This window comes from Hydra viridissima, unplaced genomic scaffold (genome assembly GCF_058129835.1).
Source record: "Hydra viridissima isolate aposymbiotic clone 2 unplaced genomic scaffold, HvirCarnegie_v1 scaffold_1, whole genome shotgun sequence".
Taxonomy (NCBI): Eukaryota; Metazoa; Cnidaria; class Hydrozoa; order Anthoathecata; family Hydridae; genus Hydra; species Hydra viridissima.
In genome coordinates this window covers 35,204,218-35,223,482 of record NW_028324300.1, presented here as the reverse complement: position 1 = coordinate 35,223,482, position 19,265 = coordinate 35,204,218, and the positions used below count along the sequence as shown (strand labels likewise).

Here is a 19,265-nt window from a genome sequence, read left to right as displayed (position 1 = left end):
AGTTTAGAGCACGAGGTCCCGCACTATTGTAATAATTTTATTAGGTAGTTTAGAACTAAACAATAATAATAGAGCATGAAGGATATTTAAGAAATTCATCAGCTTTCATCTTTAGAAGTAATTCGCATTGATGCGGAGTAAAATTTTAGTTAAAGTTGTTTTAATAGAAAATTCATTGCTCATTATAATGAGTGGAGACCGGACTTTGGTTTTTCGGTTTTTTACAATTAATGACAATTAAAATGAAATTTTTTGTATAAGTTATTTGAGATAAAATTAATATTCTGAAGTTTATTGAAATAGAACTTTTTATGCGTTTAAAAAAGCCAGGCTTTCGGTGTGACATGTTTACATTCATACGTAAAATTTTTTGATTAAAATTTATCTTCATCTGATTAAATCGGTTTTAGTCGAATAGCAACTCTGTGCAATGTCTTGAAACAAAAGAAGTATAAGGTTTGGGAGATATCACAAGTTTTTTTTCAAAAAAATCCTGTAAGTCTCAATGTAAAAATTATATTAAATTAAAGTTATTTTAAACAATTTATACAGAAATTTTTATTTTAATCGTTGTTAATTGCAAAAAATAGACAAACAAAAGTCCGGTCTCTAATAATGAGAGCAATGGGTAAAAATTTGACATTCTTTTTTTGCGCAAACTTGTACACAGTTCCAAGCAACAGTTATGAAAAATTATTCGTAACTGACCAGCATTAGTGAATGTAATGGAACAGGATTCATCAATGTCTGATATTATTGATTAAGAGTTATAAAAGTTCTGCCATCAACTGACTGATTCCGATTTTACTGCTTCCAGGATATTTAATCCTGAATACAAGAACCGAAACTTGAAGTACCAAGTCTGATTTGAACTATGATTTGGAACTATGAATTTGGAACTGACTGTTCGATTGTCATTATAACAATGTCTCCTTTCACGTCCGTAAAAATTTAAAGATCCTCGTGGGTTTGTTATTGTGATTTATTTCTGATTGAGAAAGATATTAATTTTCCTCTTTCTTTTTTTCCTTTTACAGTTTGAAAACTTTCTTATCTTTTTAGTTTTTTTATTTTTTTTTTAAAAAAAAACCTTTGTATATATTTTATGACTTAATTTAAACGTAAATAAAACTAAAATAATGATAAAAATAACAAATAGTTTCATTTGTTTTAGGAAAAATGAAACATCATCAGTTTTCAAAAGAAGAAATTGTTCATTTTCGAAAAAATTTGCTTTCATTTTATGATAAAAACAAAAGAGATTTACCTTGGAGGGTATTGGTAAATTTTTTTTTAATTTTATTTTTTGTAATTGTTACAGATGAAATAAAACTAGTTGTCTGATTAATAATTTGCTTTTCTTAAAAGCATAAGTTATACAATAGTTCTATGGCGTAAATGATATTGGTCTGTTGTTGATAGATGTTGGACAGGATGTTTCAGATTGCACGCTAAATAAAAGTCAAGTGCACAAATCCCTGTCCACTTAGCAAAATATAATCTAGCAAAAATCTGCTATTCTCAAGCCAATGTAAAAAATATAAATTAAAAAAAATCATGAGGTGCTTTTTTTTACTATTTCAAAATAATTAAACATTCATATACAATTCTTAACCTAAAAACAAGTCTGAATTCTATTATAACTAAGAAACTTGAGACTTTAAAGTAATCCTTCCATCTCTAGCCTTTTAACCCATAAAACACAATGCTTGTACATAAAAAAAAACGCTTTCAAAAATTAAATTAAGGATATAAGCACAAAATGCTGAGCTATTTAATTGAATTCATTTGTTGTATCTTTTCAAATTTCATGTTAAGTCGATTAAAACTCTATTAATTGTTTTCTTGGGTCTAGACATTAGACAAAAAAATTCTTTGGACAAAAAAATTCAGAGTTTGAATTGCCATAATCTAGATGTTTATAAAACTTTGGTTCCAGAAAAAATTAATGATTTTTTTTGTTTGATGAATCATTAAATGGTTGAGATCACTTCTTTATATTAATGCTTTTCACCAAATTTTACATCTAAGTGTTTAACAGTACTATCTGCTTTTATGTTTAAACATTTTTGTTTAATGCAGATGTAAAATAAATTGCTTTAATACCAAAACAATTTAAAATAAGCTAATTTTTCTTAAATTTTGTCGCTGCTTTAACATGGTATTTTAGTGAGATAACATACAACATAGTCAACTTTTTGATTCATATATCTGTTATGTGTAAATTAGTTTTGCCCCAAAAAAGTTGAGCATTTTACAAATATTTACATTCCCACGATGGAAAAGGTAGACTTTAAATAGTGGATAAAGAACATTCTGATACCATCAGAAAAATGTTATAAAATTAAGCTAATGTAGAAAATCAAATTAGTTTTAAAAAGAATGTGTTGGAAAACTATATTCTAGAAGAATAAAACAGAAATTCAAAAAAAAAAGTTGTGATTTAAAAACATCCAAATGTCCATCACAATTGAAAGAAATGGTTGATTTCAAAAATAAATACTCAGGTGTAGTAAAAAAAAAATTAAAATTTCAAGTATGCAGTATATTCCAGCAAAACATACAAAAGGATGTAAAAAACATGATAAATTTGATTCTTATACATGCAGAAAAGTAAATACATATAAATGGGGAAGCAAATGCTTTTATAACATTTAAAGGTTGTTAATACGACAACTTTGTTTACTTTTATTTTCTACTGTTTTTATTCAATTCTCTTACAACTTTTATACAGAAACAAAAAATTCTCGAGAGCGTAATTATGTACAAAAATAGCGTATGACTTGACTAACAACTTACATCAATTAACTTTAATGACAAGAATTTTATAAACGTAATAATAAAGTTTTATAACGATCAGCTATTATCACAAAGGTCATAAGGAGAACTTTGCAAATAGCCCTAGCATACAGCTAATAAATTCTACAAAAAATGAGTTGGGAAAAATAAACTAATCCAATTTAGACAAAATAAACAATATCAGAGGCACTTTGCATTTAAATGACTGGAAATTTATGATTTTAGCAATTATAACCCATATGTTAATAAAGAACTGCTGAAATATTTTGATTTGCTAAAAAACATGTTAGTACAGCTAAAGAAAAAAGAAGAAGAAATCAATCTATTTAATCCCTCCTGATTCATGGAATGAGACATAGGTGAAAAAGGGATGCAGTCTATTTAATATAACAAGGGGTATATTTGATGTTGCTAAACTATGTGCATTGTTGGGTATGTTCCTACTAGATAAACTATCATCCATTTATGTAAAAAAATGTATAGATATTTACCAAGATGATTGTTTGGCAGCTTTCTACAACTTAAGTGGTCCAGGATTGTAAAAAGTTAAGAAAACAATCACAAAAATATTCAAAGGATATGAATTAATTATCACCATTCAATGCAAAAAAAAGTGGTTAACTACATTAATATTACATTAAAATTAAATAACTCCACTTACCAAACTTGCAACAAGCCAGGCAACCAAATAAACTACATACATAAAGAATACATAAACCACATTCTTAGTATCACTAAACAAATACCCGTTTTGAAAGAACTTAGGTTATCAAGATCATCTAACAAGCAAGTATTAGGAAAGGAGCTACATGTTATTACAAAGTGTTACTTAATGTATGCTATGGTTACAAATTAAGATATAATAGAAATAATAATAGTTGTAATAATAGCAAGAAGAATAATTGCAAACAAGATATTATATGGTTCAGCCCATCACTTAAAAAATGTTTTTATTTGAAAAGGTTGGTAATCATTCTTTGATTTATTAAACAATTATTTTCCAGCAATACCCACTCAACAAAATTTGCCTAATTGAAAATATTCTATTTAAAGCTGTTATTTCTTCTTACCTTTTCAACTATATACATAAAGTGTATATAGTTGAAAAGGTGGTATAGAGTTATCCAAGGAAGGGTGGCATATAAAAGAGGAAAATATTGGAATCATCAGGAAAGGTTGGCTTTACTAACCAACCAATAAAAGATAGGTGGCAATTTCTGTTTTCTAATTTAAGCATAAGGTACATATCTTATGCTTAAATTAGAAAACAGAAATTGCCAGCTATTGTGTCATTAATTTGTTAAACAAAAAGCAAGAACTGGTAACCAAGCTAAGGCATATCAACAAGAACATGGTTGTGTCATTTGAAAGTAAGGATTGAATTATTGAGAAACAATTACTGAGTCTAATTTATTTTTTAATGACTTTTTCTAGTTCTTTATTTTTTTTATTCTACAACAGTTTTTTTCATCACATTGTTTTGAGTTGTATCATGTTGAAATACAAAATCTCATGCTCATAAGATCTCATAAAATCTCATCCTCAATTTTGGAATATTTTTCTAAACAACCCTCTAAGGTCTGATCATTAAATCCTGCAAAAATCAAAATTTGGAAGAATCAGTAAAAGTATATTATAATATATAAACTCTGAAATCAAGAGCATACTCACCCTCAACTAATGGAAATGTGCTCAAAATGTTGCAGTTTGGTTTAAAAGAATTAATGAGAAACACCTTTATAAATTTCTTAATTTTGACATTACTGAATTCTACCCTTTGATTTATAAAAACCTCCTTAACAATTCAATTAACGTCACTGAACAACATATTACAACAATTAGTAATCAGTGTAAAATAATAAATAAACAAGCAAGAGAACCTTTGCTTTTCAGTTATGAAAAAGTTTGGATTAAATAAGAAGTTTGATGATACCACATGTACTTTCAAAAGTGCAGAGATTTGTGTTTTTGTTGGTATTGTCCTTCTTTTTCATTTATCGCAACATTACAATGAAGTTGATTTTGGCTTGTATCAAGATGACAGTCAAGCAGTATGTAAAAATACCAGTGGTCTTAAAATGGAAAGAACCAAAAAGCACTTTGTTCAAATATTCAAAGATAATAGCTTTTTTATTTCTATCCAGTTCAGCATAGAAAGTGTCAACTATCTCAATGTCACTTTAAACCTCAATGGGAACTTATTCCAATCTTATAGTAAACCTGAGGTTAAGTTCATGTTGAATCCTACTACTTCCCTAAGATATTAAAACAAGTTTCACATTCTATAGAGCTATAATTGTTGGTCACTTCATCTAGTAAAAGCATATCTCAACAAAAAATCTTGTAATTGCATCAATAAAATAAATTTTCTCTTATATCAGCAATCCTTAACAAAAAACATCATATGCGTGCCTGAAAAAAAAAACTTGAATCAGCAACAGTGAAACATCCTTTAAGTTAAGATACACCCACTACACAAAATCTTTCAATATGGATAAATATAAGAATGATACCAAACAATCAAAAAAGCTATGAAAATGAAGAGATGAATGAAATGATTTCTAAGTGCAAAGAAAATCATTTCTTTTTTCCCGATTTGACACAGGAGACTAGACAAACATTTCTTTTTTTTTAGCTTTAGAACTCCTACCTCCATAAATTTTATAATTTTATAATGGTTTTATTTTATTTTTGTTTTATATTTCATAGTTGATGATTGCTGCTAGGCATGAAACTTTAAGTACCATACTAAATTGTACTTCCTTCAATTTGGACATATTGATAAAGTTGTTTAAAGTTGGTGGTTTTTATTAAAATTATATAAAATTTCTGGTAACTTTTTGTAAAACAATGCTGTTGTTTTATATTTAATATTTTATTGAAAACTGACTCTTAATACTTTATTTTATAAAATAACAAAATTAGTGTAAATTTTGGTTACTTCATGTCATTTTTGGTTTCTCTTATGTCTTTTGTTTGCAAAAATCTTTTGCAAAATTTCAAATGTTTTAATTCTTTTAGTTGTCAATTGTTTTAATTTTGAATTTCATTTTAAAACAGTAATAAATAGATTTATGAATAAACTAAATGTGATTTATTCTTTATAGGCCAATAAGTTAAAAGATCCTGATCAGCGAGGGTATGCAGGTAGTTTTTTACTTTTAGTCTTTGTATTATTTACTTGTTATTAAATGTATAAACAATGTGAAGTTTTAAACTTAAGTAAAGCATATTTGTTTAATTGTTTCGATTTGTCTCCATGAAACATTAAATGCATGTCAGCAGTATAAGCATTAACTTACACTTAAATCTCACTAAATTATATCATTAATGTAAGTAGTAACTTTTATATAAACCTCTTCAAAGTCTCACATAATATTTACTTTAAATATATTTAATGTTTGTTTTTAATAACATTTGTATTGTTAGTTTGCATGATCTATTCTAATATTATAAGGATAATTACATAGCTTTTTCATACATTGAAAGATATTAAAGAAGTATGATGTTAGATTTTTAACTTATTTTTTATATCTAATGCACAAAAGCATAACAAACAAACAAAATATTAGTTTGAGAATGGTGCTTGGAAAAAAAAGTTGTAAAATTAATTATGAGGAATGAAAAATAAAAGTTTGCCATCATTTGAACTTCTTTCCTTTAATTTGTTTCTAGCTGTTTTTTGTTATGTTATATTAATATATTAGTAAGGAGTATGTTAATAATAATCAGTTGACACATCGATAAATATTTCTGAATATTTTTGAAATTGTACTCAATTTAAACCAAGAGCATGATGATAAAAAAATCACAAAATTAAAATTCTACTTAAAAAAAAAAACAAATTTATACAAGAAAATTGAAACATGTGTTAAGTTTTTTATGTATGCTACAATAGCTGTAATAGTGACATAATAAAGTAATAGTAAGTGACATGAATGGTTCAATAAGATTGTAATTGCAGTTATTGTAACTCTTAACACATAAGTTAATTCTTTTTGTTTTAATCTTTTGTCTTTTTTTCTATTTTAAGTTTCTATTTAATTCTTTTTCTTGTTTATAGTTTGGGTTTCAGAAATAATGCTTCAACAGGTATTTATTGCAGTTCCAATAGTTCTATGCAAGTTTTTTTTTTTTATTATTATTATTTTTTGGATTGTGTATTGAATAAAACTATTGTCATTTATTTTTTAAGACACAAGTTGCTACAGTTATAAACTACTATAATAAATGGATGAAGGTAGGTAGAATTCAATTAAAAGAACACAGTTTGAAAATTTTGACTTTTTTGCCAACTAAATATCCCAAAAATGTCCTTTTGAGGGTTGATTGTATATATCTTGGGGACTCCAAAACAATAACTTAAAATCCTGGATTAAAATCTAAGGGAGATATTGAGCTTTGCATTTTTTCGTTTTTTTGGATACCTTACAAATATTTATTAGCAAAAATAGATTGTTTTTTTACCATAATCTAATGATTGGGACACAACCAATTCCCTTTGGACAGTCATTTAGAATATTCTTTTTAAATAATCATTAGTAATTGCTACACAAGTAATTCCCTCCGAACTAAAATTTGTCCCACTCTCTTCAGACAATCATAATTGATTGCAAAACTATTTACTTGGAGACAAATTCAGCACAAAGAACTTTCACATAAATGAAATAAAAAGATGTAGCACTAAACTTATGATAGTCATGATAGAGAAACTGTAAACAGTTTAACATTGTATAATTAATTTTAATATATTCAATATATAAACGTAAATAAAAGTTACAAATATTAACATGACTTTCTTTCTTTATATTACACTAAAAAAATATTACACTTGCAAACTAGATAAAAATAATAAGGCATAGGTATTGAAATCATTGTTATTTTTAGCTATTTTTAGAAAAAATAAAAATGCCTACACTTCTCAAAGACATCATGATTGTAGAAGGACAGTGTGTGTTATTTGTATGAAGAAAAGTGACAGAGAAATTTCAAAATATTTCATTTCTGAGATTCATTGCTTGATTTCATCAGATGTGAATTTTCAGGATGAAAGAGTGCCACTTGGAGTTTGTGTTACATGCCGTTGCAACCTGAAAATATTGGATGATGGAGCTAATGTCTTAAAGACAATACAACTCAACAGTTTTAATTTCATTGTTGTGAAGCCATTAACAAGACTTTCAACATGTTGTGATTGCATTATTTGTCAAATTACAAAGGTGAAAGGCAAAGAAAAGCATCCATTTGAAAAGAGTCTTGCATCAAGTTCTTTACAAAAAGAAAAAAAGTCAGTTGAAAAATGATGCACAAAAGGCTTGTCTATCATTGTTTGTGGAATTTCTCACAATTGCAGTGATACAACTTGCCGTGCAAACTTATATTAACTTGCATTGGAAGATTCTGTGGGCGCAGAGCAAGTTGCTTCATCTGTCATTGCATTGAAAGAAACATCTCTGGGCGGAAAAATTCTTCTTGGTCAAGCTCATGGCAAACCTATTCTGATAAGAAAAGGTTAGTTATTTTATTATTCTGTAAATTCTGAGCAATATAATTTATATGTGAAGTAACTGATTTAGTTTTCTTTCTTAAGGAACATCTGCAGCTCATTCACTCTTTCAAGACCCTTTGACAACAAAAAATATTCTAATGAGGTTTGTGACATTGTTCATTGTATCAATTTAAAAACCCTGAAGGAAAACATCACAGTTTCAAAAGATTTGATGAGCTGGGGCATTGTAAAACTGGGCCTTGATGGTTGAGGGTCCTTTTTCAAAGCTAGTTTGAGTCAAATTTCTGAATACCAAACAGAACAACAAAGTCCAGTAAAAAAGTCAATTAAGTTGGCTTCAAGTGAAAATTTTAAAAGCACAGGTGTCAAAAAGCAACTAATTGTAGCAATCTCTGAAAACACCCCTGAAACATTTGGCAATATCAAACTAATTTTGGACCTAATGCAAGTTAATGAATTAATTGACAAGTTGATTCTGTCATGTGACATGAAGCTTGCAAATATTATCGTTGGAATTCAGTCTCACAGTTGCAAGCATCCTTGTTACTGGTGCAACATTGAGTCAACAAATTTGAATAACTGTGGCCAACTCAGAACATTTGGAGCAATCATAGAGCGACATCAAAAGTTTATTTTATCTGGTGCTGATCTAAAGAAATTAAAAGTATTCGAGAATGCTGTTCATCCACCAATACTTCGATTCCCAGATGAAAAGCTAATTTTCGAAGCTATTCCTCCAATGGAACTTCATTTGCTTCTTGGCATGTTAACCATCTTATTAAGCACTTGGTTCAAGTTTTGCCAAAAATAAAAAAATGGTTGACTTCAATAGATATACCATTACAGCTGTACCATGGTGGTCACTTCAATGGCAATGATTGCATGAAGTTGCTGAAAAAAATTGACACTCTGAAGCAGATAACGTGGCTGATAAGATATTTGAAGCATCATCCATCTGCCATGTTCTACATTTGTTTCTCCAAGTTGTTAATTCTTGTTTTGAATGCTCACTCTCTCCAGACTTTGAGAAAAAGACTCAAGAGTTTAAGAGCAATTATCTAAAGTTGACTGTTTCTGTCACCCCAAAATTTCATGCTGTTTTTTACCATGTTCCACAATTTCTAAAGCACCGTAAAACTGGTCTTGGAATTTACAGTGAACAAGCAACACAGGCACTTCATTCAAACTTCAAGCCTCATTGGCAATGATTCAAAAGTATTATGTCTCATCCAGATTCTTACAAACAGCTGTTGAATTGTGTTGTTGATTACAATAGCAAAAAATTCTAAGAAGCACAAAAGGGTACAACGAAGATATTTGTGGTAATCAAATTTAGAAAAGGTTGTGAATAATAATTTTACATATTTATTGTGCATTTTTTTATTGTTATCTGTTTACTTTTTTATAGCAATATAATAAAATATATGTTAAAACTATTTGAACTAATTTAGGCTCTACAATTCCAAAACAAAGTATTTGATTAAGTGAGAAAATTCGGTAATTTCAAAGCTAAATATCTCTCTTGGATTTTAATCCAGGATTTTAAAATTTATTGTTTTGGAGTCCCCAATATATGTAGAATCAACCCTCAAAAGGGCAATTTTGGGGTATTTAGTTGGCAAAAAAGTCAAAGTTTGCAAACCATGAGAATAGTTTTTGTATGGTTGTATGATAATTAGTTTTCAAATTTAAAATTTGATTGGTTGTTATAGCTTAATAAAATTCACTAATTTTTTTTTTTATTATTATTATTAAAATGATCCCATATCAGGATACTTTTAAACAGAACATATTTAATATGTTGATAAATAAGTGTCTCGAAAAGTGGACTAAGATGAATTTTATTACTAAAACATCCAATTTTTTCATAAATTGACACCATGAAATTTAGAGTTTATTCTTACCTCTACTATCTGTAGCTGTAGTAAAACCAGAAAAATTGCATAATTTCAGCTCATAACTGCTAATTGTTCCTAAGATTTAAAGTTAGTCTTAAAATTATGAAATCTGCCATTTTTAATTTTGTTAGTTGGCTATAAATCTGATGTAGAGAATTTATAATAAATGTTACAAAAAGTGGTCTATTTGAGGTATGTTTTTCAAAATTGGTTAAAAGTGCCCTAACAATATTTAAAAATCTTAAAGTTTTTTTTGTAAATTTGGATTTTGAAGATAAGCTACTCTTTGTGACAAAAAATAAAAAAACAGAGATATAGAATTAATTTTTTGAAATTTCATTAAGGGATCTTAGTGAAAGTTTAGATGTCAGAAACCTTGAGAAATCAGATGTTAAAATGTCACATTTTAATGTATTAAATTTGAATTTTTTCTTATGGTACAAGTTTACATATTATGGATTGTCTTCAATTGTAATTATATTAACATACTCAATTAATTGCATTACTGTAATAAAGTAATTATATTATTTATTAATTGTTTAAATTATTTTTAATTGTTTTACTTATTTTTAATTGTTTTAATATTGTTTTAAGTGATCTTATTTTTATTACATTATTGTAACAAATAAATTACATTACTGTAATACAATTAAATAACAATATTGTAATAAAGTAATAATACATTGAACATTTATTTTTGATAGTTTACTTTGTCAAATTTTTTTTGAATATATACTTTTTCATTTTCCTGTGTATTTTTAGAAATGGCCATCATTGTCTAGCTTAGCTGCTGCTTCTCTTGAGGTTAGAGGAGAATTCATGTAGAACATGAGCATTTTTAATTTTTCAAAAGTTCATATAAGATTTTTTCCTAAGATTTGTCTTTACCTTTGAATACAGTTATCTTAAATTATGTGAGTTTTATTAGGGAGATGTGTGAAAAAAAAGATGACATGTAGTTTTCTTGTTACAAATTTGTGAAAAGGTTTTTAAATGTAGGAGGTCAATGAAGCTTGGTCTGGTCTTGGTTATTATTCAAGAGGAAGAAGACTATATGAAGGAGCAAAGAAAGTATTTAAATATTTTTGTATTAAATTTGGATAAAAATTTAGACCTGGATTATTACTGCAGTTTTTTCTGGTGAAAAATTTTGTGCATCGAAATATTGTTTTAGCTGTAAATGTTTCTAAACATTAATCCAGTCTAGTATAATAATTCAGTCTAGTACAAATTGTTTCAATATCTTTTTACATGTGATATTTCACAACAGAGTAAGAGGAATTCTAATTGTAACTGTTTTTTAAAAAAATGAGTTTTTAAGAAAAATCAATAAGAACAATAGATCACTCCATTAATACTTCTTTTATTTTTTTCAACAATGTAAAATTGTCCTATTTTAGAAAAATACTTTTTTAAGCTGTTTGCATATAATTTATAGCTGATAAATACACTGTCATGATGATCAGTAATGTACAATATTATTATTTTAATTCCTAATGATAAATAAATATTAATCTAAAACAAAAAAATAATACCTGAGATCATTTTGATTATACCAAGATATGATGAAAAACATGTTTCTTATGTGATGGCATATAGTTTTAGAAATATGATTAATGTTTCTTTAAATTTGGAAAAACGGAATGTTTCAAAACATTCAAAACTACAAAAGTCTTGTCCAAACTTCTGAAAGTTTGGAGAAAAGTTAGAGGTGATAAGAAAAAATTGGCCTGAACACTTAAAATATTCTTTATTATGACAAAAAAGATAAAGATATTATTATTTAAGAGGATTTTCATCTAAATGAATGTGCAATACCAAAGGGACCGGTAAAAAAGATAAACAAAGTTGGAGATATCAAGTATTCAAGATATTGAGATTCAAACTTATATATAATAAGTTGATTATTAAGTTAATTATATAATGGTGTATGAAAATTTCAATCAATTTCATTTGAAAAAAGTTTAACTCAAGCAACAATATATATAACAGAGTTAAAAATGCTGTTTAACTACTTTCTAGGTAATTGAGAGTGGTGGAAAAATGCCTAAATCTTCTAAAAGTCTTATAAAAGAATTGCCTGGTATAGGTCCCTATACAGCTGGTAAATATGAATTGTAGATTATTTTCATTTATATAAAATAGTATTCATATATTGACAAAAACAGTTTGGGTACAAAGTAAAATCCTTCGAAAATACATCTTGTCAATTAATAAGAAAAATCTTTTATTGATTTTATTGATTTTATTGTGTTAAAAGTTGTTAGAGTTGTGCAGCCTTAAAGTCCTTTTAAAGTTAAAATGTGCTGTTTCAGTATAGTCAAGCCTTAATGCAGGTTATATCTGCTCATCAATCAGAATTTATTGACATGAGATTTCTTCTCAACAATTTTACCAAGAGTATGTTGAGAAGGAAAGCTATAGTATTTTAACTATTTTAACATTGTTATAGTTTTTATATATAATGATTGTTATTTTATGATATTTGCTGACTTGTTTTGTTGTTTTTTTTTCCTCTTTTATAAGGTGCTATTGCTTCAATTGCCTATAATGAGGTATGTATATGTGATGTGTGAGGTATGTATAAATATTTTATATGTAAGGTATAGTTTAGGTTGTTCCAAAAAAAGAAAAAAAGCTTTTTTGACAATCAGAAACATTTCCATAAAAAAAAACTTTGATTGCAAATCATACCTGAATGTTTTGCATTCAAAGTTTTAACTAATCCTGTTTTTGTTGAAATACATTTATTCAATTATGAAACTTTTTCTATAGAATTTTCTATATCTTTAATATTTTTCTAAATTTTCTATATTCTCTCTTTTTTCTATATATTCTTCTTGGAAAAACAAGTTAAATAGCTAGATGTAGTGAATGTTAATCTCACTTAATCTCTGGAATGCTATAGTGTAATAATGTGCAAGTTTATCAGTGCTTTTTTATTGTGTAATATTGTGATAACATTCACACTTCTCAGTTTAGATTCACTTAAAATAGTCTCATTAAAATTACCTTTAGGTATGTGGAGCTGTGGATGGTAATGTGATACGAGTTCTGACCCGACTGAGAATGATAGGCGCTGATACAACTTCTCAAGCTGTTAATGAGTTTATTTGGTAAGTTGGTTATGATTTAGTATAAAGTGAAAGAATTATTATAAATTTGTTTGGTGAAGCAAAATCAAAAATATAACCATCATATAATTATTTACTTCATTGCAATGCAGTTTATGTTAATATGGTTTATGCTGTCTCTGTTTGTACCAACCCTGGGTTTTTTTGGGTAGTTTTCTTCTTTATTGTTTGTCTGTTATCTTAATGAGAGTCAAATTAGATTATTACATTCTAACTTAAGTAAACTATCTTTCTTGATAGATAATTTATTTAGTTAGATGATTTATTTGAGATAAATTGGTTACTAAAGTTTTTTTTTTTTTCTATTATGATATATTTTCTATCATTTTTCAATTAATTACTAATAATTAGGATAGTTAGGAAAAGAATACCAAATATAATTTTCTTCTTTTTCTTAATTCATTTTAAAGTAGTGCTAAAATACTTTTGCCATTAATGATTTTAAAAATCTTCTGCTGAATCTTTAATTTTAGGGAGCTAGCAAATGTTATTGTTGATGAAGAAAGACCTGGTGATTTTAACCAAGGTATGATGGAGTTGGGCGCCACTATTTGTACACCAAAAGCACCACAATGTTCTCGTTGTCCACTTTCGACCCTTTGCATTTCTTATGAACGAGTTAGAATTTATATAAACATTTGTTTTAACTAAAAGTGAAACTGTGTTTAATCATAATTCTTTATTTTGTTTAGGTTTTAAATTGTAGTTTTGGTAAAGAAAATTATTTATAAATTAAAATTATTAAAGATAGTAAATTATTTGTTAAGACTAAAGCTAAAACCAGCTGTTCAAGTTGTGCGGAATTCTTTAAAAATCGTATCAAGCCAAAAATTGGAGAAGAAATAGTTGATATTGAGAATGGTAAAGTTGTTAGCATTTTACATTTGTCTCTTATGATTTTTTGTTTCTTTTTTATTTGATATACTTTCAGGTTGAAAAGTCTTACAGATAAAAAAAGAGCACTTAAAATGTATCAACAGTTCAGATGAAGCTATTATTATTCTTACAATACTAAACAGCAAAAAATAGAAATAAGATTGAGTTATAAATTCAGATTTGTCAAAACTCAAAATGATTTTTGATACACCTGAATAACATTTTCTTGACAAAAGTTGCTGAGTAAAAAGGAAAAGATGACATTGACAATAAAAATAAATGTGTCCCTCATTCTCCAGTTTAATGACTCTATTATATATAATAAATCTTTCTCAACTTAAAGTATATGTTAATTTTTTAGTTCAGTTATGCAAGCTCTGTTTGCCAGAAAACTCAACTTGGGATAGAGAGTAAGTATGAAAAAAATTTCGATAATACTTTATTTTAGTCTTTATTTTAGTCTTTATTTTAGTCTTTATTTTAGTCTTTGAATTTTCTTTATTTTGGGTTTAAGATTTTAATTGTCTTGAATTTATCTCTACATTTTAGATTAGGAGTAATGAATTTCCCAAGGAAAGCTAAAAAGAAAGCTCCATTGGTTGAAGAGGTCTTAAAATAATTGTGCTTAGACTAATGAAAATTAAATTAAAAAGTTCAGATGTGTTCCAAAATTCATAGTTAGGCATCAAAGAGTTCAACAAAAACTTTAAATTTATACCTTTATTTGTTCTCTATGCTTCTGCTATTAATGTTCTTGATAGATTAATTTTTGCTGGTTTAACAAATATTGGTTTTTTCAGCTGAAAAAAATCTGTACATATTTACATATCATTTGCAAAATTATATCTGCACAATAGAACTTAATTTTGATTAATCTCAAATTAAGTTCAGCTTTAATTTTTTCAAAAAAAGGTACAAAAGTTTATTAATTTTTTTGTAGACCTAAATTTTTAGTCAAATCCAAAATTCCAAAATTAATAAACTTTTTGTTTTAAACTTTGATCTGTGAATTTTGACTGAAGTTTACATATTATCTTATATATAATCTTACTTGTATTTGTTGTTGTTTATGGAACTAGCAATAGCAATAAAATAAATGTTTTAAATTTCATAAAAAGTGTTTATGTCATTTTATTTTTACTTTACTTTAGTATGATGTTGTACTCATTCAAAACAATCTTAAGTTTTTGCTTGTTCAGAGACCTAATAAAGGTACTTTTCTTATTTTAAAACTAAATGTTTATCTATAAATGTCATGATTAGCAATTAAATGCTTATTTATTATTGTTGGGTTCATACATTTTTGACACAACTCAGTAATTTTCTTCAAACTGATATTTGCAACAAACAGGGAAAAACTGTGAAAAAAGGGAATTTTCTGAATTATCCCTAATTTTTGCCTTACTTCAAAAATTTGAGACCCAATTTTCTCTGACTGACCATTTTTTGTTTGTTGACAAGTCTCTTTAGTTTGGCAAAAATTTATTCTGCTGATTTGTTTCCTTATTCTTTTCTCTTATTGCAAAATGTTTTTTCCAACCAAAATTTTATATTTTTTCAGGTAAAGTAAAAAGTTTAATACTTAATATTTTTTTTTTTAATGATTTGTGTTTAAAAAAATAATGAAAAATTTTAATGAAAAATGTTTAAAAATTCTGTTCTGACAAAATTTTTGGGTTGTTTCAAATTACGATAGAAATATTTTAGCATTAAATTGATTATAATAGTATTATATATTTTATATTATCATGCATTAATTATATTAATCATTTTTATGGTTATACATTAAATCTGTTATACATTGTATTTTATCTTCATTAATCATAACTATGTAGATTTAGTTTCTGTTAGTATTTAAGTACATTTTTATCAAGGTTTGTTGGCTGGTTTATGGGAGTTTCCCCTTTCTCTCCGATCAGATCATTCAAAAATTGAAGTCTTGAAATCTCAAATCGAAGACCGTTTTTCTATTAGTATTGAAAAGTTAAATAAAATCAGCACGGTTGGTTTTTTTTTATCTTTATTTAAACTTTTAAACTAATATCAAATCGAAATGTACTGGATTAATGTCATTCCATTTTCTTAAATACCAGCCATGTCATCCCATTTTATTACCAGACATGTTATTCTTCTACCAGAGATGGCATTCCATTATTACTGGACTTTCATTCCATTTTCTTAAATAGATAATAAATGCATCTTAAGTCATTTCTTAACAATAGCTGACCAATAAAGCCATTTTTTATTGTTTTTTAACAATTACTAACTTTACCATCTTTAGTTCTTTAACTAAAAGTTTTATTCAGAGTTACTGGAAATTTTACTCGCATATTTGTATTGAAGGTTACTCATATTTTTTCACATCGGCATCATACCTATCATGTGACAACTGCTGCCACTGAATCTTGTACTGAAGACAGGTTAGTTTTAAATTTTGTAGAAATTTTGTCAATATTTTAACAGGTTTCAGGTTTTTAAGAGAACTAACACTTAAAAGAAATAGCAGACTTATAAATTACACTAAAAATTTACTCTTTTGTGAGTTCTTTTATTTATTTTTAATAAAAAAATGAATTTTTTATTAACATATTTCTATTTTACCCTGACCTAAACAAATAATAATTATATTTTTTTAAAATTATTTATAAACTTATAAAAATATTTTTAAACAAATAAGTCAACTCTAAGTAGCAGCAAAACTAAATGTTTTTTCATATCATAGCAAGCAGGCTACCAATCATACTTACAGTTATCATTTAGCAACAGTTCAGCAGAACGTACGAGTAATCTTTGGAAAAGCTATAGAAAAAAGTTTACACTGGATGCTTTTACCCAAATTTAAGAAACAAATGGACTGCTATACAATTAAATCATTTTATGATGCATCTAACTCTTTAGTCTCAGATCTAATCTTAGTACTTTAGTTTAATCTTAGTAGTTTAGTCTCAGATGTTATCTATAAAAACCGAACATGCAAAATTTCTCATTTCCAAATGACATAAACTCATTCTTTGTGTCTCAAAACTTATATATGTGTATAACTTTTTTTAAACAATCAGGATTAAATATGTTATGGTGTTTATTTAACAAAAATTTTATTTTGGAAAAAGCCATTACTTTAATAAATCTTAATGCATTTTTATATAAGTTAAATATCATTGAATATTGATTTTAACACAGAAACAGCCAAAAAAAAAAAAACCGTTATAAGTATTATTAATAGAATACTTATTTTTTTGATGATAATGTTTGGTTAAAAAACTTTAACATTAGTACTTAACATGTAACTATTACTTGTGATGGCGTACTTCTCTATAGCACAGACAAAGAAGGTCTTAAAACTATGTGGTTAACTAAAGAATCCCTTCTAAAATCAGCCATCTCGACGGCAGTAAAAAAGGTATTTTATCGATGTGTAAAACTATAAGCCATTTTTTTTTTTTTTTTTTTAAAAAAAAATTGTTTATAGTTTTTATATTATAGTTTTCATATTTTAAGTTTGTTACGTTAGAGTTTTGCAAATATCGATTTTTTTATATATATATATACTTTTTTTTAGATTTTTAAAGAATATGAAAACCATCAGATTGTTGGCGAGAAAGAAGTGATTAGTTTAATTTTTTTCTTTACTCTTTGTCAACATTTTTTATAATTTTTTTTTTTTTTTTTTTTTTTATTGGCTTAAATATTTATATATTTTAAATGTTTTAATATTTTAAATTAGCTTTCAAAAAGAAAACGTGACCTTTCAGCAGCCAAGGGTCAGCGGACAATAGAAACATTTTTCCCTAATCAAGCACGCAAAAAACTCAAAAGTAGCTGATGTCACAATGAATTTTGTTACATTGAACATTAACTTTTTTACTTGATTAATGTACATTTTGCTTCTCTGATCGATTTTTTTTTAAAGAAAAAATGTTGACTAACTAGTGTGTTCTTTAGTGTGCATAAAGAAGTTTTGAATACGTTTCGTCGTATTCCAGACTAAAAAGCCTTTCTTTTTTTTTTTGAGTCTATAACACCACGAAAAGACCTATACCTACGCTTCCTAGATATAAAGCTAACTACTAAATATACATAATATTTTATGCGAATAAACTCGTATTTAAAATCCAAAAATTCAGTTTGAAGAAAAGTATTTTGAGTTGCGTATTTTTCTTCAAAATGCAGGTGTAATATCACACTTTTCCTTGGTCCCTTTCCATGGTAACTTTGTTATTTTATTATCCCAAAAACAAGAACTAGCTTCATCTTCCAACCATTAAATTAAACAAACTGTTCTCTTATTTAGGGTCGGTGCCGGTTCTTTCTGCAGCTTGTTTCATTCTTTTTTTTCTTTTACCAAAAGTTTTACCTGATATGGATTTAATTCTTTTGTTTTTGCTTGCCTGACTAGTCATTACATTTTTAACAAAGTTGTAAGGTTGTACATTACTCACGTCGTTTTGTCCATACCCAGCAAGCACACAACGTTGAAATAACGTTGAAACAACGTTGTAACAACGTTGATCAACGTCGATCAACGTTATTTCAACGTTTTTTCAACGTTGTGTGCTAGCAGGGTAGATTTGGGCCTGAAATTGAAGTCTCAAACGTATAATTATATATATATATATATATATATATATATATATATATATATATATATATATATATATATATATATATATATATATTGGACTATGGAAGTATATTGAGAATTACTTTAAGCTTTCTATGAGATGACAGTTTTAAACAAGTTTACAAGTTGCGGATGTGTGTTAATATTGGTGTCCCAACTAGAATAGAAAATTAAACTCTATTACTTTATGTAATTGTCTAATGTCAAATTCATACTTTATTTTCGTATTTTGGTGTTATACAAAAATCATTAGTTGCACATTTATACATTTTTTCAGTAGGAGGAAGCGGTCCGCACCCCCTTAGTGATAGGATATATAGATGTATAACTAGTAATTCTTGTAATTTATTCGTTAGGAAAAAGATTTCAAAACAAAACGGCAACTTTTTAACATATTAATCTTGTGTTTAAATAGAGTATTATGGTTG

The 19,265-nt window shown here is 26.8% G+C and overlaps 1 protein-coding gene and 1 pseudogene across 3 annotated transcripts; both read left to right on the top strand.

Moving 5' to 3' along the window:
• Positions 1-1,171: 1,171 nt before the first annotated feature.
• Positions 1,172-18,142, top strand: LOC145191897 (adenine DNA glycosylase-like). Of its 3 annotated transcripts, XM_090100932.1 has the most exons (19): positions 1,172-1,281; positions 5,907-5,946; positions 6,863-6,891; positions 6,995-7,039; positions 10,969-11,010; positions 11,206-11,277; positions 12,229-12,310; positions 12,733-12,761; positions 13,225-13,322; positions 13,814-13,958; positions 14,108-14,201; positions 14,578-14,626; positions 14,766-14,823; positions 15,368-15,428; positions 16,091-16,218; positions 16,560-16,636; positions 17,535-17,616; positions 17,776-17,820; positions 17,941-18,142. In XM_090100932.1, exons 1-19 carry the CDS (start codon positions 1,180-1,182, stop codon positions 18,037-18,039), a joined length of 1,377 nt encoding a protein of 458 aa, XP_089957058.1. In that variant the 5' UTR covers positions 1,172-1,179; the 3' UTR covers positions 18,040-18,142. The 3 variants fall into 3 exon arrangements, 2 of the variants coding, with proteins under 2 accessions (XP_089957058.1, XP_089957063.1); XR_016456573.1 differs by lacking the exon at positions 14,766-14,823; XM_090100937.1 differs by lacking the exons at positions 1,172-1,281; positions 5,907-5,946; positions 6,863-6,891; positions 6,995-7,039; positions 10,969-11,010 and having other exon boundaries at positions 11,218-11,277; positions 13,814-13,866.
• LOC149894707 (uncharacterized) lies at positions 7,500-9,597 on the top strand (annotated as a pseudogene).
• Positions 18,143-19,265: the final 1,123 nt, after the last annotated feature.

What these genes read in the sequence shown, in the direction of transcription:
- LOC145191897 (XM_090100932.1), top strand. Translation starts at nt 1,180, where the DNA reads ATGAAACATCATCAGTTTTCAAAAGAAGAAATTGTTCATTTTCGAAAA. An exon ending in CAGAAATAATGCTTCAACAG is followed by an intron (nt 6,892 to 6,994) that starts GTATTTATTGCA and finishes TTATTTTTTAAG; the next exon opens with ACACAAGTTGCTACAGTTAT. An exon ending in AGTTAAATAAAATCAGCACG is followed by an intron (nt 16,219 to 16,559) that starts GTTGGTTTTTTT and finishes TTTGTATTGAAG; the next exon opens with GTTACTCATATTTTTTCACA.